Here is a 27603-nt window from a genome sequence, read left to right as displayed (position 1 = left end):
CAGTCTTCTGCATTCCTCAGCCAGCTGCCTCCAGACAGGATTTGCTTAATTGGCCGCACATCATCCTGTTAATTTGACTAAGGAGGGAAAGCTGAGTGCTTGGGTCCTCTGCATATCATCAGTGGGGATCACTGATCATACTAGAATACGTCTTATAATACCGAGCTACTCAAACTACTACAAATACCGATATAGTATATCTTTTCTTCTACATCTTGTAAATAACCTAAATGGCAAAAGTATCTCACACTTCACACCTCAAACTAATTCAGTGAGTGGTACATGAGACAGAGTGTTACAGAGATTTAAAAGCAACTCTTAACTCATACCACCTGCATACATATTTTTATGACATTATATAAAATCATATGGATGGGGTTTTCTCTTACACAATACATAAACTAAGGATCAAACCATATGGTGATACTTAAAAACACATTATTGTACATTAAATCAACCAGATCTGTACCATGATTGTACGTCTCTCCATCCTCTGAAAGGATTGCTCAGATGAAAAGAGGCTCTATGCAGATGCTACAGAATTGTATCTCCTTATCTCCTCCATGGTCAAAAGATTCTCACCACTGATGACTACTTCAAGTAGCCAAACAGGGACAGGAAAGCAATCATTAGGCCCCTTGAGATATTTGACTAAACACCTCTCCTGCACCTATGCCAACGGGCAAATGAATAACCCCATGCATTTGCAAAGGGGACACTATGTACATTTAAAGGGACCTCTCAGCTATCACGTACATTAAAGTGCATATGATGGCTGAGTGTCCTTCCCAAGTTGTGAACAGTCAATATCAGTTAAATTAACTGATTAGTATATATGCCGAAATGTGAATATATATATATATATATATATATATATATATATATTAATATAATTATTAATAAAAAAATGTTATTCAGAAAATCTTCCACTGCTGCAAATATTGGGACAAACGGAAAGAAAAAAAAACATCTGTCACCACCTGTTTTGTTTAACGTTCATTTTTTTAAATTATTATTTTTCTTAGATTTTCTTAAATGACAGATCTTATTAAGATATTATTGGCATTTGTCCCAGCTGTTCTGTAATAGAGATAACTATCCGGCATCAGAAAACTTTTAAACGCCCTAATTTACTAAAACAGGTGTTGCTCTGTGATCCACAGCTGTGAGAAGTCAAAATATTGGTGAGAACAGTTCAGACTCCTATCCGTGAATTATCACTGTAACTTTATAACTTGCAACTGTGTCAGCTACCGGGAATCCTGCCTGACACTAACACTATACTATGTGATGGCAGGGAGGCATGCCGGCAATATGTCTTAAGCACAGTCACAATTGTGATAAGTGGGCCCTCAATAGCAAAGTGAAATAACGGTTAATTCTAAGTACTGCCCCCTGACATACTGATTCAAGTGGTAATCAAAGCTGCTATATGTGTATCTGCGACCAGGTGACCTTCTATAAGGACACTGAAAGGTTAGGAAAATATCCAATATTCATTATTTCCTAAAATTTTGTGTTATCTTATTAAAAAAACAAAACTATACTCCTAATGAGAGTTGGATACCGAGGTATAATATAGGGTATATTGCATAGTATATTATGTATATACTTGTAGATTTCTATGCATTGAAATTGATATGTCATAAATATGCCAATATGTATTGGTTATTCTATTTACTTGTCCCCCTAGTATTGGTTATAGCTTCTTTTTTCTGTAGCCTTTTCTTCTTATTTCTCAAAAATGGCAATAAAAATGTATAATAAAAAAACTGTTCAGACTAAGGAATATAACAAAGACAATAATAAGCAGGTCTTACATATAGAAGTATGAATAATGATTTATGGGATGTTATCCAGGAACAAAATAATGATCCCATTTTTGATTGTGTGACATAGTGACGGGTGATATATTTGTAACTTTCAGAAAACAATATAAAAAAGTGTCATGAAGTATTGAAAAATAAAGGAACTACTTTATTATCTATGTCTGAAATACACAGCAACTTCTTACACCGTGTTTAAGGCTTGTAGTTCTTTTTATTTTTGACTGCTTGTTTCATTACTTTATGTATGTTCTATTAATACATTTAGATTTGTTAATGTTAGGTTTCATATATAATGTTCTCTATGTAAATTATTTTTATTTCAGAAAGAATTACGACTGTTTGACAAACATACACTTTTTTGGTTGTACAACACATTGTTGCTATGTATGATGTACCTACCTCAAATTGTACTCAACTCTGTTATTAAGTGTCTGAAATGTTATCACATATTTGTCTTTTATTTAAAAATGCAATAAAAACTTATTGAACGAAATTTTTTTCATGAAAAGTAGATTTTGTGTTTAACATTATTTATATGGATCAGTAACCTTACGCCATAAAATGAAAACAATTATGTGATTTTCTTTAGCCATGCCATACAGAAGATATTGTAGTTTTATTTAAATAGACTTGTACAAGCATAATAAGTGCCCTAGGCTGACTAAGTCAATGGAGCAGAATTGCCTCTGCTGCAAAACTGGGGAGGTAGATCTCAGATCTCCCCAAGTGGCCAATTTATACTATACATTTAGGTAAAATTTTATGTTATTTAGTTAACGACTGGCTTCTCTGTTCGGCTTCATGGTTTAAATTGTATATATTTTATATGTTATATATTTATATTTGAAAAGTTTTCAGTGCCTGACCATTATTTATCCCTTGCAGGTCCCTGCCTTTCAGTAGAGCTGGTGTTGACAGTGGAGCCTAATGATGACGTGGCAGTGACTGGTCAACCCCTGACCCTACTGTGCTCTGCAGACGGTATCCAGCCTATCATCATCAGCTGGAGGAAGAATGGCGCACCCCTTTCGATTGGGGAGCACACTTTTGTGCTTCCTAATGGTTCCCTTTACCTTCCACTCTTCCGTCCTACCATAGACGATGGCGAGTACGACTGTGTAGCCCAGAATCGTTTCGGGTCAGTGGTAAGCCGCAAGGCAAGAGTGCAAGCATCAGGTAAGCACTTACTGTACTGTTCTCTGGGCTTTGATTGTTGTTTTATGCATTTACAGACAACAGAGATGCATCAAGTACACAGTAAATTAAATTTTCCCTGAAGTTAACCAAACTCCCACTTAACCTATAACAAAGAGGAAAACTATGAGAAAACTATTGTATTACAAGTATTTTGCAAATCATTTTAACAGAATATCACTTTAATTATGTGATTTGTTTTTAAAAATGTCAGATTTAAGCCTCAGTGTCCCAGTCTGTATTCGAACAAGGTCATAATGTGTCAATTTGGAGGTATAGGACTTAAATCAGTGATTACTGCAATAGTATGATTATTTAGTAGATCTTTTGTGACTTTGTCATACAAAGTCCTCAGGTGCAGTAGCACCATCACTGGAGTTATGGCCTCAAACACACACAAAAGTTAGAGAGGGAGTAAAGGGCTCATCCCCTTCTTGTCTGTTTGTTTGAACCCCTCGATTTAGGCACATCAAACAGATTTAACCAGCCAGGTTCTGAACATAACCCATTGACATCAAATAATAGCAGCGTTTATAGACAGCAGGAAGTGTAAACGGATTAGAGCAGGATAAAGAGGATACAGGATTTTATGGGTCAACATGCAGGGTATTACTAGTTCTCTGCAACAAAGGAACATAATTAAAGGAGAAGGTACCCAAGCAACATGCTGACTTCAACAGTTGGCTGGAGCCTTTTGTTTCTAATGGTTTTTAATGTAGAAGGTTAAAGTGACCATACTAATTTCTTACACATTCTCTTACTATTTTTTTTTTGCAAATCACATTAAAAACCTACCTACATAACACCATGCTGTGTCCATTACACACATGCAGGAATTGTTGATTTAGGCATTATGGTTGCTATTGATCCTTCTGACACCGTGACATGCACTTTACATCAGAACTACTAAAGATTGCACTTAATTGTTCCCCTGATTGTATGTGTATGTCTGCCCACTCCCTGCTATTAATTGGACGGTATGCTTTACTGGGCAGGGACCTCCTTTCCTAATTAAATACCTATACACGTATATATCTAAATGTCTATAGACCACTTTAGTTGTCATATAGCTACACCTATTGTACCTCCCCTTTTATCATACTGTAAACTGTAAAGCGCAATGTGCATCTGTTAGTGGTTAATAAATAAAAATATACATACACACATACACACACGATTGCTTCCCTACCACTTAAAATTGCATGGGGCAATTGCTTCTGTCCTCTCTTGCCTAGTTTTGTCTTGCAGACTGAGTGTGACAGTATATGTTGTCCAAGAGCAAGCAGCTACAGAATACCCATGGGTATAAAGTAACAGTCTGTATGTATAAAATGATAGTAAAATAGCCCTCTGTTGCCTTCCTGCAATTCTCCCCAGGTGTAGAACATAATGCATAAAAGCCATTCACTGACAATTATGTACATGTCACTGCTGCTGGCGTAGATGAGCACGTAAAGCTTGGAGTGCAGTAGCTAATTTTTTGTTTCTATTGGTGATTACATCAATAATTTAAAAGCATAGAACTGGGTATGAATCGGTGATGTAATACACAAGAAGCACTAGAGTTTTCAGAAAGGCTGGAACTCTAACGAAACACCTGAAGCAAACATCTCTGTTGTGAGCCATCTGATATGATGCATTAGGAAATATAGGAGAAAAGTGACTGCACTAAATTATGAATTATTTAATGTAAAAGCTGCTAGTTTTCATATTTTTAAAGTCTCCCCAAACGCAGTGCTGTTTAGTTCAATGCATCTAATAACATTGTTTCATATGTACTTATTAAGTTACGGCTAGTGCAAGGATGTTTGCCACCTTAGGCAAAACGTTGTTTTGCCACCCCTTGTGCCCCGCCCCTTTATGTCTTGTCCTTGGGGTGGAGTCATGGGAGTAGATCATACACATGACATGCCCCCTGCGTTGACGGTGCCTTTTTTCTTTTCTGTCACTGTGCTACGCCTTCCCCCATCTAATTCAGATATAGATCAAATAAACACCACATGCAGATCAACTGAAAAATCACAGGTATAGATCAAATAAATATTGCATGGAAAACCTAAACTGCAGGCATAGATCATCTCTCTCTCTTGCCTCACCTGCAACTCGCACTCTCTGGATTCAAGTGCATATAAAATCAAGTTAATCTGTACACTTTTGTTTAATTAGTAGCCTGTTGTTTCATTGTAACCTTCTTAATTGGAAACCCTTACGCTAACTTAAAGGGATATCCCATAGAAAGAATATTGAGCATAAAACACAGTACTGTATACAATAATGTGGGTTGACAAAAATCTTGTTCTATCTGGAGACCTGGGGGCTGCAATTGTTGTCAGATGTGATATTTTGTGTACTTTCCCTGCTCCAACACCAGCTTATTCTTAATGGCAGTTCTATGAAGTCCATTCCTCCATAGACTTACATTAGTCAGAGTGTCTGAAACAGTAATGAAGACTGATAAATTCTATTGTTTTCCACAGGCTGTATGCCAGAAACTGGGCCAAGATAACACAAATGGCTCATATGTAGCTGCCCGAAAACAAGATATTATGCAAAAACAGAGCCATTAAAAAAGAATATGATTTTCCATAAGACACTGTTAAGCTAGAGAAAGAGTCCTTAAAAGGGAACAATAATAGACAATACGGCATGTTTTGTTCTTATACTTTAGAAATGCTCTCTTCACTAAGCTATTTAGATTTCTAGATTTCCAGTTCTGGCATCCAGTAAGAGCATGGACATAGCCAGGGCAGAATTTATGTTCATTTTCAATAACTCTTTGAGAGTTGGTAGAATGGTTTTTGTAGAGCACGTTCATGTTCTACTAAAGCCTTCATTTCTAGAGGCTGGGTACTGGGTACTATCCATCCAGGCTACAAGTGCATACTTCTCTTCTGTTAAATGTTTTTACACTTTTACTTTAAGGACTGCATTCCCTCCCTCCAATGAATTACCTCTTGCCAGTTAACCACGTCTTGAATTAGTCTTAAATATACCTATATGTAGTATCGGCCCTGTGTTAAATAATCATTTAACAGTAAGTTAATTGTTTTATCAGCACTGTCCATTAAACACTATGAATGAGAAACAGGGAAATGAGGAAATGTGCTGCTTTTGGAAATATTGATAAACTGATGAACTTTGGCTGTATTTTGAAGACAAAAAAGAGAACAATTACATACACATATATACATATAAGATGATTTACTAGGTATACCAGATAGAAACAGAATTTGGAGACCTTCTCATTTTGTCACAAAGTATTTCTTGGTCCTTACTCTCCTCCCATGAACATTTAAATTTCCTTACTTTATGAATCTGATCCACTTCAGTTAGAAGGCTGTTCTACTTATCTTCCAGTGAAGTAAAACTTTCTTACGTTACATCTAAACGGTAGACCATCTTTCTTATGACTTTGACCACTTGTCCTAAACAAAGGAGCACAATTACGGGGGAAAGCAAAATCGTGCCTTTCAAAATAGACTACCAAATTCCAGAAGTGCCATCACGCCTGCAGACTCAGGAAGATTGTGCTCTTCAGCTGATCATAAAATCTGCCCAAACTCATACCTGATAGAATAAGAGTAGGATTTGTGAAAAGTTAAAAATACGTAGTTATATAAATTTCTTCTCAAAGCACCAACTCTGTAGAGGACTTTTTTGCATGCTGGTTTGGGGCCATTGCCTGTAATTTTACTGCTCAACAAACACCCTCCCTTTTCCCCTCTTAGTCTTAAGCACTAGTGGGGCCCCTTCCTGCCTGTCCCTTTATGTGCCTTTGAAGCAGGGTTGTACACCCACCCTTGTCAGGGCTCACTGGCTCATTTTCACAGGTCATAGGAGATGGACAATGACAGGAGAGACTGCCTTTGGGGCAAACAAATTATATTTTGGTACAGAGGAGAGAGCCAATTAAGAGCAGGGTTTGATGTATGAGAGTGCTCTGGTTTTTAACCCTCTCTCTGCTGTTCGATGGCTCAGCACGGAACAGAAGTGAGACAATTTTTCTTCTATAAGCTTACCTTGGTAGAACATATCTGAGATATCTGAACATTGTAACCAAGGATTTCAGAATCAAAGTCTCATTAAACAACAAGGTTAATTCATGTGATATTGCAGTAAATTTCTACATGTTTGCACCATTAGCTTTTCAGCTTGTAGGGTTTTTTCTATTAGGCAGTAGTTTACGAAGTATAAATGCTAAACGTGGTGGTATGAGATGTTGCCTAGAACAAGGGAAGGCATTAATGGCAATAGCTACCGATGACCCTAACACTTAACATAAGGATCTGTGAATGGGGATAAGCTGAAAAGATATTAACTGATTTTTAAATTTATCATGATTTATTAGTATTATCTTGATATACAAATAAATTACTTGACTCAAGGTTTGAATATTTATAGAAATCTCCATGCATACAAAGTTTAATCAACTACCACTATATTACCAGCCTAAAGGATATGTAGTGCACTGGACATGACCTGTATACACTTACGTAAATCATTCTAACATGATTCTAAAAATGAATGTTTTACAGAGAAATTCCATATTAACACAATGCATTAAGGTTGTTTTAAGGGAAATGAACAAGGGGTGGCGCTTCTTTTAGTGGTCAAAAACATAGTAATGAGAAGGCAAAATTGTGTAAATCGGTGTCTTTAATGATGTAACATAATAACCATAATAAATCTAACAAAGAGACCTGATGTAACTCTAAATCACTATAAGCTGCGTGAACGCAAAATAAAGAGTCTGCATACGTTTGCGATATTTGTTATATTCCTCATGTTCAGAAGAAATAGAAGCAGAAAACATAGTTGATGACTAGATTACATCTACATGAAAACTTTAAGTAGTTTGTCTGTTCAGTGAAATGCGTGTACAATGTGTACATTTCTTCCGGTCCATTGACCTGGTTTGGGCATCTGGGACTCTAAGGAAAGGTCCCACCCATTTGGTTTCTTTTTTGAAGACCTCACGTTTTTCTTTGTCTCCATTGCCCTGGGTGACTTGTGAGTTATGGCCTGTTCTGCTGCTGGAGTTTGATACTTTAATGCTGCTTTCCTTTTAGTACCTGAAAAATGTCTTTTATCTCTGGCTGATCCAGTCACATGGAGCAGCTCAGCTAACTTTCTAATCAGAAACAGAAATTATAGGCTTTTCATAGCCTCTAAATAAATCACATCTGCAGTTTATGCTTTCTTAAGACAGAAGACTAACACACATATATTTTCGTCAGGCTCATGTAGTTTGTGTCCAGGTAAGCAACAATAAGGTGGCATTCTTTTGAGGCATTGTTGTTCTTAGACTTCCCTTGCCAGCAAAAAAATCACCAGACATCATACAGGTAGTCAGTATGAAGTGCAGGGATAGTATATGTTGGAATACATGTGGATACATGTTGCCTATCTTGTTTTATAATCTGCCTGTGGTAAAGGTGATGGGCTTAAACTTGTGGGGTGATATAACAAAGTACGCAAGGGGATGCGCACCTAGTGACCCATATACCTGGTCATCATCACAGAGCTCTATTCTCCTAAAACCAACTGTTAAGATTCACAGACTGAGGAACTGATGTTCTAGTGATAAAAAAGGTTTGTGGATAAAAATACCAGTGAGGTTGGGGCAAATGTGGGTCCTCACTCATGTTTCAAAAAGTACCGGTAACTAGTTCATAAGTAATTGTTTGCTGTATAGAGGTGATAAGTAGACACTGCAGTGGACGTCTTCACCTACAACAGTCACAGCCTCTCAGTGGCTGAACCTCTAGATTTATGCAGACACCGGCACTTCACCATGAACACTGGGACAAGCATAAATATGCTTCTGCTTGTGAACAATATTGTATTACTTACTTCTGATTTGGTTAACTTTTGTAGTGTTAATCTTAAAAAGCTTGCAAAACAATAATATATGCATTGTTATTTATTTATTTAGTTTAATACCACTTCTTTAAAGGTTTTATGCCAGAACACTGCAAAAAGAAAGTTTTATAACTTAATGTAATAAAGTGGCAAAATCACTACACACAATGATTCACATACATTTTGTGCTCTCAATGGACAACAGTACTAAATGTTGTTTGAGAATTATGGAGTCTGCAGATTTGCTTAGAACCTTCAATACTTTGGAAAAAAAAACCTGATCACTGCTGCCAATCAAGAACTGTGACATCACAGATGGCCCCCCACCATAAAATCAATGTACTTCATTTATTTCTTTTTTTTATTAAAAAAAAAGGGGCTGATGAGTTTCTAGAACCAAAACTTCCTTTGTGTTCAGCCAGAATACTGATGAGAGTGATGGAAGTTAACCTCTTCTTCTTTATGCCTACTCTGCAATACCTTTTTATGTTGTGAGCTATCTGGGCTGTGTGTGCGGTCTATTTCTAAAGCTTGCTTGAGCAGGGCCCTCATTACACCTTGTTTCTGTTAGTTGAATTGTTATGTTATATACTAGTTGTTATGCTGCAGAATATGATGGTGCTATATAAAACAATAAATAATAAGAATGTACAACCACATATATTGCATATGTTTACTAAGGGACAGTAAATCAGATATCTATGAATAGCTTAACTTGTCCTACAAAAATATATAGGTTTCCCTATTCTCCACAGAAGCTTTATTCTGAAGGCATAAAGTTGCCCTCTGAAGTAGTTGAAGTAATACTAGGAGTGTGCTGACATTTTCATGTTTATAGTGGTAGCATGGCATTTTGAGTTTTTATTCTTAAAAAAAATTGAAAATTGCAATCTGCTTAACCTCTAGGCCACCCCATCCTGTCTTCAGTGGCACTGATAATGATTGTGATTCTTTACAGTGCTATATGCTTTCAGGCATATGCTGTTCTGATACTGCCCCTATGGTATTGCCTAATGTAAGATTTAGGTTACAGGTGTGGGCAGTAGTGGAACTACAGCTGTATATTCGCAAAAACTATTAACCAGCCTATGATGTATATACCAGACACTGTGTGACTTTGGGGTATTTATTTAGTTAATTAACTTTTCTTTTGAAAAGAAAAAGGGAAATATTTTCTTATGTAGAAGCTTTCAAGATCTATGTAAAATGAACCCAAGTCAACCCCTCTGTTACTTTGACCCTTTAGTTCTCCCCCTACCCCTTGTCTCCATTCCACTTCCTGCTGTCTCCACACATCACAGTTAAGTACGAGGGCCAGGGGTGGAAGTGAGAGAAATCAGTGACCTTGTATTAAGCTGGCAGGCTGGCTGGCCTCTCTTATCCCCCCTGGGGAGTAGCTCTGCTAATGAAATACAGAAGCAAAAAAAAAATCCCTACCAGTAAATCTCAGAAATTAAAGCACTCCCACTTAACCCTTCATGGACTGACAAGTCTGTGTCATATGACATTATCTCCTATTGTAACAGAGCTGCAGAATCCACTGGCACTCTATAGATAAAATATAAAGCTATGGAGCCCCCAAGAATCTTCACTTATGACACCAGCTATGTTTTTTTCAACATCTTCCCTTGCTTGGATTTTCATAGGCCCTTTGGCTAAATGAGAGCGTGTGCAAAAATAATTCACATAAGGCACCTTAAGCATTTGGTAATCCAGAACTTGAACTATATAGAACAATTCAGTCATAGATCAATATTAAACAATCCTAAACCTCTCTTCTTCTGTCTTTGGGGCTTGTTGGGACCTAACATTTGCCAACATTCTGTTCCAGCCCATTGGGTTACAGTGTGATGGCACATGTGCCCCTGAGCACTCTTTAATTTGATGGCATGGTAGATTAATTGCACATTCAACACACAATAGATAGAAGTTCAATGGAACATCAAAATACTTTGCCCATGTAACTACCTGGTTTATTAACTTAATGGGCTAGAATTAGAAGGTACATTGAATTTTTGGTAACATAGATGATACATAATGAGATTTTGTGAGAATGAAGCCTAAAGGAGACTAGAAATCTTGGGTGAGACAAATTATTAAAAGTTTAAACCTGTTGTCTTGAGGGACAAGGGAGGTATCTGGTGTTTAAAGGAACAAGAGTGGCTGGACATATTGAAACTACACATGATAAACTCAAAATGCTTCTAGATAATGAATACTTGAGGTGGTTTATTATTATAAAATACGAACAATGAGTGTTTTCTGGGATTCTAAGTTATATTTGGGGTTTTACCGGACAAAGGCAAATGGTCGCTGCCATTTATGATGATGCCTATAGGTGAACTGAGCATGCAAGGAGTCGATAAAGGTTGTTTCTTAGGAAGCCATGCTTACATCAATGGGCAAACATCTGCTTTTGGAGCTCTACCAGTTCCCTAAGCACCCCCACCTCCAATCCCACCAAGTCCTCTCTGTGCCCATCCCTTTATTGCAGCCCATTTTCTTTTTCTAGTTCTCACAATCACCTGCTTATCTCCTGCCACCCTAGTCAGACATAAGACATGTTTTAGAGCTTTGGGCCTTGGACATATACCCTTGTTTAGCTCTGCCTAATTATGACCATGGCTCAGAGTATGTTTTGTACCGAGAAGAAGAAAAGCCTCACAATATTTCACATCTTTAGATGAATCATACATTTTGTGTGTTGTACGATGCTCATGCCTATGAGCAAATGCAGATGCAAATAAAAGGGTGTAAAACAATGGCCAAACAGGTTTGTCATGCCATCTGCTTGTTATATGTAACTGGTCAATATTTTGCAATTACTCAGTGTAACAGTTTACAATTCTGTATTACTGTAGCCAACTGTTTTGAATATTAATTCTTTTGGAAGAGGTTTAAGGGGTACAGTGTAGTGTATCACCCCTGCTCTTTTATTCACCATTTATACTGAAAGTCTGAATTCCTATTTTTTTTCTTAAATTATTATCAGCACCCAGCTCCCTCTTTCCTACCAACCAGCCCTGTCTTGAAATGTGTTCCTGTTCTTGTAACCCATTTCTAGCTCGTATGCAGGGTACACGTAAATGATGTGTATGAAATGTACATCAAATGGATTTAACATGATAAGAAATCACTAAAGCAATTTATCTGACACATTTTTTCCAGTTTGTCAAATAAAATCACAGGGTAAATTTTAGAGCTAGTTTTCTCACAGTATTTTACCGTCTAGCACAGCACTTCTCTGGTGGTCTGTATTGTCATTTCTGTAAAATATTTAGAAAGCACAGCATGCTCTGTTTCACAAAATCTATATAGACTTGTACAAAATAATTACATAAAGCCAACACCCCATGAGTTAATCCTGTCCTTGCCATAATCTTAGTTTTTCTTCATCCAGAACAGGAGCCTCTCTCCATGATTTCCTTCACAATGGCTGTAAAAATAAACTGTTTTACAAGGTTTTTAAATATTTTACTAGCTCATTGTAGGCCTCCATATCATAGCTGCTTTCTTTTATATGAGGTTATGAGCTGCTTTACTGGCTTCTCAGAGCACATTGCGGCCAGTAAAGGAACAATATAAATGTTATGCAAGATTTATATCCCTGCCACAATGCTAAAGCTGCCAGACCCTATATGGGGGATAGGGGACCCCCCCATCACCTGATATAATCCCACTAAATTGCTTCAGCCGGCCCCTCACAGCTTTCTACATATTAACACTTCAGCTACCAAGTACAAAGCTAAAAGTTTTGTCCCATTACAAATGAATTGCCATACACTTATATATAACATAATAATACATATTTAATGTTTTACTGTAATTTTCTTTGTAAACAAAACTATTTAGTGGGGTTGATGGAGGAAAAACAAAACTTTTCCAAAACTATAAGCTTGCAAAAGCAGGGCCTGCTTCTCCTTCTGTATCATTATGTCTTAATATGTGTTGCTTGGCTTGTGCAGCACCAACCACTGGCTCACCCATCTGAACTTTTTATGACATTTTAATCTAGTGCATATCTATAGATATAGTGTATGAATGGACCCACAACCCATGTTCTGCTCACTTTTAAGCTTATTTGGTGCTACCCCTTCTCTATGTCAAGGTCAGCTTTGCTCCTTGTCTTAACCACACCACTTCCTGCTATGATAGAGAAACCTGATATCCTTTTTTTCAGTCTCTTCATTTAGACTTGTACCTCTAGTTGTCCTTGAAATATCTAAAATTATTTTAAAAAAAAAAAGTTTTAAAAAAAAATGCATTCTTACAATTAGTGAGGTTATAAAAAAATACAGTCATGCCAAAAGGTTCATGCTGCTTTTCACGGAATCACATGGAATCACATAAATACTGGTTTACAGTATACTGGTTTTCTGCATATTGTGATTCCCACAGTATCCTTACCCTGTTAGAGGTAAGTTAAACTTGCATCTGGAACTACATCAAACAGCCTTCTTGGAAGGAATAAAATTGTTAGTCTTTTCATAGATAGTGAAGTATCACGCATTCATCAGTAGTTGCCGGGTTTGTGCAAATGACTGTTCTCTAGAATGTGCATTTTGCAGATGACACAGTTACAAAGTAGTAACTGCTTTACATTATGCTTGTGTGATTTTGGATATTACAATATTGGAATGTAGCCTTGTAAGGCTGTTTTTTTCTGGGTGAATGGCATGATTAATCATTAGCAGTAATTACATGGCATTCAACTTTTTATCAAGGATGTGAGAAGGTACTTAGAAATCCTCCATGAAAGGAGGAATGACTGCACTGTGCACCTTTATGGTACCTGGTACATGTTCTGAACAGAAGGGGACCTTGAAACTGGGAATGGGAAAAGGAATGGGTCCTGAGCTGTATAAACTGCAGACTAATCTAGATCTGTCACAATGGATACGCTGAGTATCTTTGATGCGGGTGGTATAAAGGGGCATCCCCTGGCAACGATTGCCAGTAACCACAGTTCCCACAGGAGCTATTTTCAGCTCTGTCTCCATAAACGAGCAGGAGTTATTGGAAAGCGTCTCTGGTCACGTGGGAATCTGGCCTAATTTTCAAAGCAGAGATTCAGCCTAGACTGGTTCAATGCCAGTCAGTGGTGGCATTAACCCTTAAGGGGTTGCAATGTAATTCATACAGGATTGATTTCTCACTTCAAAGAGCTAAGTAAGCTTGTTGAATTTGGAACATTTAAGGATATCCAGACCAGTCACTTGTCTCCATTTATTTACATAGTTTTTGAGATGTCAGCAGTATTTAACAAAATACAGGGCTAAGAGTATAAAAGCTATGAGAGAAATAACAGTCATACTGTCTGCTCTCTTTTAAAAGCTCCACTTTTATAATAATCTCTGTTATGTTATGCTTATGGTCTAAAGCTCTGCCATTTGTTGGTCACCCCTGACCCATTCAGCTTTCACACTGCGAGTGGGTTAACACTACTTATCCAGCAGGGCAAGGGTTATGAGCAACGTCAGTTTCTGTGGGTTTTCCACACAAGCTGTACTAATCCTTCTCTCTATGCCCCAGTGAAATGTAGGTCAGATCCCGAGGCTGCTGCCCACTGATGCTTCAAATTCATCTGCTTGGCAGGATTTTCGTGAGGCCTCTATCACCAGGCAGAAACCATGGTCTGTCCTATTGTCTCTTAGACACAATAACACCAGGCACGTTCTAGAGAATGCCATATTGTCATATTAGATACAGTGGGGGCAATCTATTGTATGAAAATGAATTATGGTAGGAAGAGTGGACCAATTAACATGAACATTCCATTGGTTAGTAGGGTGATTTCTCCACTGTTTTCCCAGATTTCACTTCTATACAGTATCTCTAATTAAGGACCAGCATATATATATATACAATCTTGTCTCTAGACTAGGACTTGAAAGTGTCCAATAGTCCTCTGTGCATTAAATCCCTGGACTGTTATTTCTTCTTTTGATATGTATAGAGTATGTATTGTTGACATTTGGACTATAGTCACAAATGAGGGATTAGATTATATATATGATGACTAACACATGAAAAAGATTAATATCTGTCATGATGTCACTTGCATAACTTTTCAAATAATAACCAATGAATTTAATTGTCACATTTGGCTGAGGTTGCCTTTTGTGACAACCATAGTTTTGGTGCCAGAAGATTTGGATGGCTACCTTGGGCACCCTAGAATAAATATCAGCTTCCACTCTGCAGTAACACATTGTAGACAAAAATCACCAGATGATAGGACGCTGCGGGAAGTACGTTAATATAATACTAATCCTTGAAATCGTAGCTGACTTCTGGCTCCCCCAGTGGCTGTAAACTTCAGCTCTCATCACATGATTTGGGATTTATATTTCAAAGTGAATGGATTTCCTGTTTCTAGGCAGACCTAACATTTGTTTGCCTTTCACAAAGTCAAATGTAAGTCAGAACACATATCTGATTACTGCACTAATATATGTGAATCTCTCCTCTTCAGCAATATCTGATTTCCACATCTTCCCACAAGATGCCACACTGGAGGAAAGTGGCGTGGCCAGATTTCAGTGTCAGATCCGTGGTTTGCCAGAGCCAGATATTGTATGGGAGCGAGATGGAGAAATTATTGATACTCAGGATCCCAGGTAATACATGGAAGGGAGTCTGTAGTCTCACAAGCACTCCTCAGATGGCAGGTCTTGTGCCTGTGCCTTTCTGCTTTGTTGGTGCATTTTTCAGCTTTGTTGCATTACACCCTTGTTCTCTTGCACCTGGCTTGTGTCATGTGCCATTTACTATCACAAGGTGTGTGCTCTGCTCCTGTGTATCCTGGTCCTTTACTGTGACTCTTCTTGCCCCGTATTTAGTCAAAATAACGGCCTTTACTAGAAACTCATTATGTTCCTACCAGCTTTTGCCCTGTCACTGTACCAGTGTGTATGTATGTCTGAACCAATGCCAAACCCCCACTCTTCTTTCCCTGCGAAACACTCAGTGTTCTAAGTTAACAGGTAGATTGATCACTCTGATAATTCCCCATTTTTATTCCTTACTTTTATCACATACAGATACACCTTGCTGCCCACCGGTGTGTTACAGATAACCGCACTACGTGCTGAAGATGCTGGCACATATCGTTGTGTGGGCACAAACTTGGCGGGTGTTAAATACAGCCCTGCTGGTGCTCTGACTGTCACAGGTATGAAATGTTAATGTCTGGCTGTGCATTGCCAATAACTGTCAAGAACTCATAATCTCACGGAACAGAAAATGGAGAGCACTAGGAATTTAGGCAAGGACATAGGGGAATACATCAAATGTGCTTTACCACAGCACTCTTTATTAAAACAAATAAACCTTAGCTGGTCTATGATTTTATTCTTTCCTCTTAAGGTATCATCACACCAATATACATATACTGTACAATACATATGTTGCTATTTTAATTGGTCTTTCCGCCATTAAAATTGAAAGATTTCTGGCATGAAGCCTATCGCAGTAAATTTTCATAATTCACTTAAAATTGTTACATTTGTGTCATAACATTTGTATCAATCTTTTAATAATAGTACATACAATATGTAATGTATCTAATGTAGTACTGAAGGGGCTTAATTGTTTACTCTGACATGTTTAGTCTGCTTGCTTTTATCTTTTTTTCTAAGATGTATCTACGGTTTTTAATCCCCCCTACAAATTCTAATTAAAATCTGCTAATATCCAATTGGACCACTTAAGTGGAGTTGTTTCTATTAATCTCTATGAAACATTTATTTTAGCAATCACAGTCTAAACTTAACAACCGCCAATTTAAATTTAGACAGGTAGTTGGATCACAAGCCATTCTTTTTTTTTTTTTTTTACTACTGTTAGGCTAGGTTTCCACTTGGGTTTTTTTTGCTAAAAACACCCATAATAACGCCAATTCAGCCAGACGGCTTTTTTTTGGGTGAAAAACGCTGCGGCCAGATGTTAGCTGTTCTTCAATAGGAAATCGCACAATGCCATATCCACTTGGCGTTTTTCTGTTTGGCATTTTTTCAGTCCTCTTTGGCGTTTTTCTGCTTTTTTGGGCTCTGTGGCAGTTTTTCAAAATCGCAGCATGTTCACACTCTGGCGTTTTCTGCAAGGAAATCTTGGCGTTTTTCTCCAATAGAAGTCTATGGGAGAGAAAAAACGCAATGAAAAAGCCATGTGGGTTTTGCCTTGGCGTTTTTTATGGCGTTTTTTTCTACAGTTACAATGCAGAGGATGGACCCAGTATCTGTGTGTCCTACGAGAAATAGGCTGGAAACAAACAGTTTCGCACAAAACAAAGTTCATATTGAAATTTACACCATTTGGAACAAACATGCCATTACAAACAAACCAACTGGATCCTGCCTGCCAAAAGCAACAGCAAACAATTTGCACCATCATTTGGGGCCAATCTTCCTAGAGGAGCAGACATTCGGAATAAAGCATGCCTTACAAACCACAGAAAAGAGACAAAAGGGTCCGCCGGGGCGAGTTTAAGTAGAACTCTACCAAGGAAATGACATCAGGAGGGGGCAGATACTTGCCATTTATCCTAATCCCTTTTAGCTGGGTGAAAATTCTAACTTGTAAAGGCTGGAAAAACTGCCTAAGGTCAAAAAAGCAATTTCCACAGAAAGGCTAAAACGCCAGAAAAAACTCCAGAAAAAACGCCAAAACGCAGGAAAATGCAGTGGCAGTTATCTTGGCGTTTTTCCTGGCGTTTTTCATCAAGAAAATAACGCAGGACAAAAACCCAAGTGGAAACCTAGCCTTAAACTCGATTAATGCTGAAGTGCTTCAGAAAAGCCAATCAGTTGCACATTAATTAATTTTGTAAAGTCTGCAAAACTGCATCCTCTGGTTTGCCCAGGTTCTACCATTTACCACGGCGTACATTTAATGTGGTTATATCAGTGAACCAAAGAAAGTGAAATATAAACGCAACTAAGTAATTTTGCCACATCTGTCATTGAACTGTGCTACACAAAATAACTTTTTAGTCATACAGCATTCCCCCCCACTGTTTCAGCAGTAACTCCACCACTCAAAGCTGCATCACACTGTACCCCTTATAGCTGACAGACTGCCATAAATGTGTCATTATTAATGCAAGTAATATATACATATATGCATATTATAAATTATTGAACTGCACGGATGTTATCAGTATTTTGTTTAAGAGCTGCTGGATGCCTGGGTATTTATATGTCTGCTGAGCTTGCTATTCTGGCTAGAAGTAAGGAATATATTATTTTGGTAAAAATAGTTTTTTGCTGTATAGCATACAACTTTGAATAACACAGATAGGGTTTGGAAAGGAAGTACAGCATCAAAGTGTCACCCCAATGGGGCTCTGGTGTGGCTCTTGTCAGTTATGCTAATAATATGAATATTATTACTTACTGAAAATCTGTACACCAGTGTTAGCAGATGCAACAGACTAGACTTTCCACTTACTATTTTATGTGAAATAACATTTTTTAGGTTGATTGGGACAGCACAGAGTGCCCCATTCTCACAAGCGGATGATGTAAAAAAGATGATGTATCCCCAGCTACAGAATAATCATGCAGTGTATTTTCTTAAAGGGAAACAATGGAATATAGTATATATAGTTGTTGGTGTGACAACTTTCCAGAAATAGTCGTAGAAATACATAAGTATGGTTATGTTACTGTCTATACATTCTAAATCAGTGTGAGGATTTCTAATAGCTGTGATTAATACTCTGTACATCTCAGGTCCGCATTACACTGGTTACAAGGACCCAATCATTCTAGTCGGCCCTGAGAACCTCACTAAGACAATTCACCAGACAGCCATACTGGAGTGCATGGCCACTGGTAACCCACGTCCCATCGTATCCTGGAGTCGACTTGGTAAGTTGACATGATTGGAATCTTTATATTCTTTATAAGACCAGCTCGTGGCATCTGGCTTATGACGCCAGTTCTTTGGAGTAGAGGCTATAAACTGAGATACTTTGACTGTAAACTCTACAGGGCAGCAACCTCCTTCCATGTATTCATACCTATTTTACCCTGATGACAATCTCTGTATGACTACTTTACTTACCGTGTTTATTGTAATTTCCTTTTTTATTATACGGTAAACTATTAAGCACAAAGCACATATGCACATAAAAAATACACATGCATACCTACATATATAAATGCTTGTAAGTGCTATTTGGTAAGAGTAGATTAAATGGAAGTAATTGTACAGTACAAGCTACAGTATGAAAGGATTAGGGGAATTCTTATGCTAATAACATAATGACATTTCTTTCGCATGTAGTGAAGTGAAATATTATGATTCACAAATAATATGTAAGCATTACTGAAGGCTAAATGTCAGGGTGAAATCAGGACAATACAATATAGTCATGTGCCATGTACACATGTGTCATGTGTATCAGTTGTTCCCCATGGACATCTAAGCATTATTTACTATGTACAGGCATATCCTCAGAATTTGCAGGGTCTGGGGCAAGAAGAATTTTGAGGCCTCATAGTGTGGGGGCACGTAAGGTTCCTGTTCTTCTTCAGCTGAAAGCAGCGGCTACATAGTGTTTGATAGATTTTTCTACATAGTGTGTCTAAAATACAGGGTGCCCAGGATCATTTCTTTTTTCATTACATAGACTTAGTGTATAGTTCCATTGGTGTGCTTATTGGATAGGGATGGTCTTCTTTTGAAGAGCAGATGTTTTTGGGTGAAGCTGGAATGGGAGAACATTGAAGGGCAGTGGTTATGATGTTTTATACACATGTTCATGCATTCTTTGCAGATGGCCGTCCAATTGGTGTGGAAGGGATCCAGGTTCTTGGGACAGGTAACCTGGTGATTTCAGATTTGACTGTCCATCACTCAGGTGTCTATGTTTGTGCTGCCAATAAACCCGGAACACGAGTGCGCCGGACTGCACAGGGGAGACTGGTGGTGCAAGGTAATGAATTGAGATGCAACAGTCTCTTAGTGAGCTTCTGCACTGTTGTAAGCCTTGTTCAGTCACAGCTGTCTTTTCTATCTTGTTACAGTCCTATATTTCTTCTGCTTTCTACTGCATCTCACTAACCCAGTTAACCTTGACTTTATTGTTTATTCACTAATGTGGGTGTTTGCAGGTCAGTTTATAGTATAGTTTCAGTGTCTTGGTCTATGAATTATGAATGGCCAAGTCCAGTTAATTTCTGCTGCAGAATGAGCTTGGTTGGCTGTATAATGCATAGTTTAATCAGTAATATCGGTATTTCCTGAAATTTCCCTCTCTTACATAATTTTCTTATCACTCAAGTATTTATTTCAGGTGTTTTTTTAATTGAACAATGCAGTGGTTAAGTACTTTATTCAAGGATACATTGTGAAATTATTTTCTCTAAAATAGAGTGTCTTCTGTGTCGGAAGAAAATGACTGTCTGCCCATAGCCTTTGTATACCGGTAGAATTGATATCATTTGTATGAAGTACTTTAGTCAAAGTCTTGACAACTGGCAGGATAAGCTACATACACTTGTAGTGAGATAATGAAAGACATATGGATATCCTTCAAAGAGTTTCATTTTGCAAACCGTTTCCAGTTAAAGTGGATAGGACAAGAATGAAGGTGGGATGGAGGAGAGGGAGAAGGGCAGGGTGAGTGGTTAGAACTGAGTGGAAATTAGGTCTGATGGGCAAGAGTGGAAGTAAGCAAGATAGGGGGGCAGGTGTGACGCAAAAGTGAAGGAGAGAAGAGTGCAGTGAGTAGGCAGGTAAAGTGCAGAGAAAGGCAGACGGATGTGAAAGAGTGAGAAGACTGGCATGTGCAGACAAGAGAGTGGGCAATATTAGGAAAGTTCATAGTAGAGCAGATTAGGAAAATTTCATTAGAGGAGAGCAAAGGGCTGAAGCTGCGGCTCAACATCATGTGTCTGTTATTGCAAATTATGTTTTCGTGACATCTGTAGATCTCAGAATACCTTCTGTGGCGACACAGAATACTTTGTTCTTTGATCTAGTATTCTATTGCATTACTGGCTCATTATCAAGTATAAACTATTCCATTATTAACAGGCAAAGACACCTTGAAAGACAACTTCTGCTTGGAAGTCCCGAAATACTGTATATATAAATGAATTTCAGATTAGAATACTGTCATGAATAACTTAATTATATTACTGTGTGCAGTGAATGCCATACCTCCTTCCTAAAATGAATCTAAAATAGATCAAACACATTTGTGTCTATCCTGTATGGGAGAGAAGGTGTTAATATATTGTGCTTCGCATGCGCCTTTTTGGATGTTTCTCAATTTTCCCAGCAACACCTCCCTCTCCAAAAGAAAGGAGCAGGGAGACCCTCACAAAGGCAGAAATCTGTGCATTGAATCTACACCCACCCCTCATGTCCTTCCCTCTCACCATGGCACCCTGACACATCGTAAAGAGAAGCCCATTTAACAAGCAGATCATGTGTGCGGATCATGACATGCCTTGACTCCGGAGCAGTGCATTATGGGATTGGGGATTTTGGAAGGTGGCAGAAGGGGGCACTGCCCAGCTTTTGTTTGCTGGGTTTCTGAATGCGAATATGAAAATTGTGACACCAGTTGTACATCATAGGTTTTGCTGCAATCAAGGCAATAACGCAAAAATTACTTTAAATATGTGACAGTTCCACAGAGGAAATAATGTTGTCGTGCTTTGTGCTGAATGGCTCGGCACACTGCAGGCGCAAATGATTTGTTGTCTATTTCCCAGCTTCCGTGCCTTCCTGTCACTAGAATTATTGTTTTTTGTATGTTATGGCCCAGTGCGCCTGTCTCCCTCCTACTGCACAATGTGTATGTGACACTAACAAGATATAGTAATTGTGACTTAGTGATACATCTAAAATGCACACAGACACAGGCCCATATTTACTAAATGGTGTTAACAAAACAGACTAGGAAGAGGTTGTACAACATACAAAATCCAGTTCTGAAACCGTATGTATATAGCAAATATATATGGGGACATTTTCTGTACCACATACTGTGCAGCTGATGTCTTCATATTCTTCCCTGATTTAGTGATATATGAACATCCCATGAGCCCTTCCTATTAGCTCATCACATTTGGAACCTCTACTTTATCAATCAGTGTAATTGTTTTGGAGATATTTAGTTACCTTGCCTTTATGTTGACTGCCTGAACCAATTAACACCAATCAATAACTTAACATACAATATGGCAGTGATAACTTAGAAGGAAGGCAAGATGGCTGCTCCACATAACATGTATGGGATTTTGGAAAACTAATAGACGTGCTTTAAAACGGAACTGTCACAGCTTTAAGCCAAACTAAATTAAATGCTAAACCCATAGCTGCACGTTCTCAAGTACTCAGTGTCTTTTTCAATTAGTGTAATTGGTAAGCCAATATTTGGTTTAAAGGAAAGGAACCCTTTTACCCCTAGGAAGCTGTGGCCTACTGCAAAATGTTGGCAAACCTAGCATCAATTACATCACAGACATTACATTTAACAAAATTAACAATAACATGAACACACTGTACGCAAGGAGAAGAGGGATCTCCCCTCCATCCACTTCTCTTTCTGGGCTGACACCTCTTGGCTTGGCTCCACTTTGCCTGAAATATGATCCTTTCTGATTCTGTGTAGCTAACAGACCCCCCAAACAAATATCAAAAGCTCCCTATTGGTAAGAACGCCTCGATTTGGGCATCCAACTCCCATTTCATTATTCTTTTACACACATGAGACCATTCTTGGACTGCTGAATTTGAAGATCTAAAAATACAATGTCTGATAGCTAAACAAATCTGATGAATCCATTCCTTTTTATCCCTGGAGATACCAGGCACTGGTTTCTGTAATAAGGTTACCCAAGGGTATAGGTGGAAATGCTGTTCTAAAACCTGAAATAGGAGAAACCAATGGGTTTATAAATTATGGTTATATATTGGGGTTATATATTGATAGACAACATCTTCAGTGCTTCCAAAATTTTGCACCACTGTTAAGATATTAGTTCCTGTCTGAATAAATAACAATGGTGGCACACTTGTGAAGGCAAATAAAAGGGGGGCAAATGGCACCCCTAGCAGGTACCATTCAACCTCTGTATCTGAGTAGAATGATTATAAGGTAGCTATAAGGAGTAGAATATAATGTCAACATAGCGTTAAATAAATTACCCCTAAAGCCTCCTCCGTAAGTGCCCTGTCCACCTGATCTAATGAGAAACATATGAAGTGGCAAGTGCTGAAGAGTACAGAGTGCTTCACCACAGAGATGCTCTATGAGCATCTTCCTTGCTGGTTCTGTGTACAGATTATGGAATGGAGTCATGTAATGTCACGCGACACCACACAAGGGAGGAATGGCGCATAAGGCGAATGACTTCCATTAGGAGCGTTTTTGAGGCAGTATTTTACTTGAAGTCGAAAGTTAGACATCATGATCTCTAAAAGGTATAATCCTGCTGCATCTTTTTTTATTAAATAAAATGAGTTGTCAACTATTTTAACACATTTATTTTTTATTATATTTTAATCAATTTACATGCAATATACTGTAGATATGTTTATTTTAAGCTGTGACAATGCTATTTTTTAATTATTTAAAAGCTGCTTAGTTTATTAATTGTATGTCCTGTCCTTTTCAATCAATTATGTATGTCCCCTGGGCTTTATATGCTATATATAAACCACACACTTTTTAAATAAACAATATATAAAACCCTCTGCAGTCCCTAGACAGGATTGTATTTATTGCCACTTTAATTGTTTAAGTATTTAATTTATGAATTTTAAAGATAAATGCTTTATTTTAATATATAGCTTAGGAATCATTTTAATGTAAACATATGTAGGAGTAATTAAGATTTTACGGCATAGTTTTTAATTTTTTAAAAATAAATATTTATTTGTTTGCAACTCCCAAAGAAATCTGGAGGAACAGGATGGGTTTCAACAGGAGTGGGGAATGGAAGAGGGTGGGGTACATACAGAAAGGCATGGGGTATTATACATAGGTTGGCTCAATATTATAGCAACACTTACCTATGGGGGACGAAAGAAATCCTGCACCTGGGCGCCTCTAGGCTAACCCTTTTGTCTACCATCTGTAAAGAGCAGAGTAGTAATCAAGAAATATATTCACAATCTCCCCTGGGCTGTGGGTGAGCGTACCATCCTCTCTGTGAAGCACAGGGACACTACTCTACAGAAATGGCACCCATTTCATTAGGGATGTCTGTTTTTTTTTGGTCAGTCTGAGGAGCAGGACTGCTTCCTTGGATTGTTGTATTGTTCCCTTCTCAATCTCCAATTTACTAGAATGGAAGATAAGGAGTGGATTTATGGAGGCATACTAATATAGCAATTCCCTTCTGTATGCTGATTCATTTATCACTCCTTTCCTTTTTTAACCTGGCCTCTATCTAAATAAGCACTCGCTGTATCATGGATCACTGTGTGATCTACGTCTGACTGTGCTTGCTACGCAAAATAATAGAGATGATAAATATTTTTTACAGAAATTTTTTTCCAGTAGCGTGTATTGGAGTTAATACATTGGAATGAGGTAAAACAAATAGGTAAGACTGGCACAGGATTATTATGAGTAGGATGAACACATCAGATCTTTGGTTTACCTATTTTCTAGAAATATTTTATGAGACCAAGAGATATTTTGCCTTAAGGTCTTTGGCTGTGCCTTATATTCTTGATATCATTATGCCTACCCAATAAAAGCTTGAATTATCAAAATGTATTAACCTCCAGCACTTCTACTAAAGGGCTCTCTCAGTACCCTCTAAGCGATAAATTATTTTGGATTTTGTCCTTGTGACCGCATTGTTTCTTTTTTTTAATTAATCATACATTCTGTTTTATATAGCTCCAGCTGAATTTGTCCAACACCCACAGTCAATATCACGGCCAGTTGGCACCACTGCCATCTTCACATGTCTGGCGCAGGGTGAGCCACCTCCTCAAATCACTTGGCTGAAGAATGGGCAGGAGCTGGAGCTCAGTGGACACATCACGCTAAAGAATAACAACAGGTGAGCAATAAGGAAGCCGAAGAAGACTCGTGCAAAGAAACACAACTGCTTATGACGAATTACATTAAAACATTAGTGCATGGATAAATTATACTTTAACATAAACTACACTAGTGTCTAAGTGTCTTAAGTGTCATTTGTTTAGATCATATCAACATATCTTGCTACAGTTCTTTTAAATACTACAATAAAATGTATTCTTTTAGTCAATGTATTTAATTTCAGTTTCCCATGTTGATGACACTTGGAGCTTTCTAAAGGTTTATACAGCATTGGGGGCACTTTAGATGCCCAATGCAAGATTTAAGTAGGTAATTTTTATTAAAATATGGTACATGCATTGCAAAAAAGGGCAGGAAGGAACAGTTTATTGCTAAGAATTTTGAATGTAGAGTTAGGTTTCATTATGAGATAATTTTTTTTTTTTAATTGACTTGTTTTGAGAGTACGGCAGTAATGCTTTGTGTCCAACACCCTAACAAACTGCATAGAATAAGTTTGAAGAACAATATTAAGTTTTTCTCTGTTGTCATCCCTTGTGGCAGGGCTCTAACAGTCTTAAAACTGTTACCCTACTTGGATTTGCCATTCTGCTTGGCCGTGTATTCTGAGTTGGTTTAGGTGGACACATCCCGTGTGAGAGGTGGGGCGACAGGGAGGGGAACATGTGTCCAGGGCATATCTCTATGACAACCGGTAACTAGGGTACTCGGCTATACTGATCCCCTCCAACCATATTAATTAAAGTTAATTCAGTTCAATAGAATGGGCATCTAGCCAGAAGGGTTCCTGACTTACACCCATGACTAGTGTTATAGTCATGGGAAATTGGGAATCGTTTGCTCTAAAATCAATCATATTTCTGGAAGCAGTCTGGAAGCAGTCTTATTGAGATATGCAGGAGAAAAAATATTTAGTGAAGAACAGGATAAACTTTTATGTTTATTACATTCTATGACTCTCTAGTATTTGCAAAAAAAGGAGCTGTTAAACATTAAAAAATAATGTTGACTGCTTTAATAGAACCCACAATTATTTCTCACTTTCCAATGGAATTTTCAGAAATTAGGTATACTTTTAGATGAGATGTATTTGACAGGAAGCAGCACAATCAATCTTAGTGAGGGAGGCTTGTTTTCACCCCAAATCGGCAAAAGGGATCTGCTTAAGACTACTGCATTGCAGCAGAATTCACTGTGAACAAACAGGATAAGATTTACATTTCAGGTACAGAGTAAGCCACAGACAGGAGAGTCTGCTAATGTCCTTTCAGAAGGCTCAGTAACGTAATCTAATGGGATGTTTTCCTTAAATAAGTGTTCCATTCTTTAATAAGATGCATTGCTTACCACTTTCACAAAAATACAGTTCCATATTTACTGCATAAAAATTGATCAAAAACTGCATTTTATGATGTGTGTGTTTTTTTAAAGGGACATATTTTAAAGTTTTTAAAATAGCTTGTAAATTATATATTCCCTTGGTGTATAAAAAATGTGTAGACTGATACCAGCTGAGATCAATTGCTTAATTAACTTCTATATATAATGTGATGCTAAAGTCATTTTGTTAACAAAGGAACTGCTTTGCTCTCCTCAGCTCACTGAGCATATCTGGTATCAGCCAGGAGGATGAAGCCATATACCAATGCATAGCCCAGAACAGCGCAGGATCGAGCCAGGCCAGTGCTCGTCTCTCTGTTCTTTGGGCAGAAGGCCTGCCAGGCCCACCACAGAATATCAGAGCAGCTACTGTATCATCCACCTCCATTCAGGTGTCCTGGAGTGAGCCACTGGAGAATACACAAGAGATTATTGGATATGTGGTGCACATCCGGAAAATGGCAGGTACAGATGTATGAATGATGTTAGCTTGTCGTAAGGTGTTCTCCTGAGTTACAGGGCAGTATAGAAGTCTGATGCCATGTTTCCATTAAATATTTAACAAGAGCAAACATCATATGACCCCTAATGTAGGGTTGCAAAGTGATCTGTGTTTCTCTTCCCTGTACCTAAGTAAAAGTGTCAGAATAACCATGTCGTATTTAAGTGCCTTTGCAACTAGAACTGGACTAAACCTTTTGTCTATATCCAAGAAACAGTGGTCAAAACATGAGGTTTCTGCATTATCTTTTGCAGGCTCATTCTTGCAAAGGAAGCAGCACAGATCTCCCTCATGGGCACCAAAACCAACCCCAGTGGAAATATTTGCACATGTTAATTAGGTCAACTAGTTCTAATTTATGATTTACAAATAACTGTTTCTTGATCTATATTTTATAAATAATATTGATAGTCAGATGATAATAGCATCTTAACAGTTGAGGAAGCTTGAAGCATGTTCAAAACTATTGTACTGCTTGCTATTAAAGTAGTGAGAGAACAGTGTAAACCATATATTATGGCAGATGGTTTGGTCTCTATCCTAAGCGGGTTTTCATCTCATGTAATCATACAAAGACCAGTGATTAGAAGAGGATGCAGAAAGTTGGATTGTGGCAAAGAAAGAAAGAGATGGGAACCCATTTATTTGTCTATAATGAGTCAGTTAATACTTCCTCACTGCAGTGGCGGAACTACCGGGGTCGCGACTGCGACCGGGCCCTGGAGTTCTGCCAGTCAGGGGGGGCCAAGGGGTGCCGAGCGGTTGCTGAAAATGACCGCTCGGCACCTCTTGGG

At 38.0% G+C, this 27603-nt stretch overlaps 1 protein-coding gene across 1 annotated transcript in view; it reads left to right on the top strand.

The window, feature by feature from the left end:
• LOC149300063 (immunoglobulin superfamily DCC subclass member 3-like) overlaps positions 1-27603 on the top strand; it is a 57300-nt gene that overhangs the window by 21557 nt on the left and 8140 nt on the right. The window contains exons 2-8 of the mRNA XM_089485535.1: positions 2715-3005; positions 15361-15505; positions 15929-16059; positions 18620-18757; positions 19669-19827; positions 24760-24925; positions 26525-26772. Coding sequence (XP_089341661.1) covers positions 2715-3005; positions 15361-15505; positions 15929-16059; positions 18620-18757; positions 19669-19827; positions 24760-24925; positions 26525-26772 — 1278 coding nt within the window. The remainder of the gene's footprint in view (positions 1-2714; positions 3006-15360; positions 15506-15928; positions 16060-18619; positions 18758-19668; positions 19828-24759; positions 24926-26524; positions 26773-27603) is intronic.

The sequence above is a fragment of the Sceloporus occidentalis genome, unplaced genomic scaffold, assembly GCF_023333645.1.
Source record: "Sceloporus occidentalis isolate IW3139 unplaced genomic scaffold, rSceOcc1.0.p SCAF_26, whole genome shotgun sequence".
Lineage (NCBI taxonomy): Eukaryota > Metazoa > Chordata > Lepidosauria > Squamata > Phrynosomatidae > Sceloporus > Sceloporus occidentalis.
The sequence above is the reverse complement of the archived record's forward strand: the minus strand, read 5'-3'. Positions and strand labels throughout refer to the sequence as shown.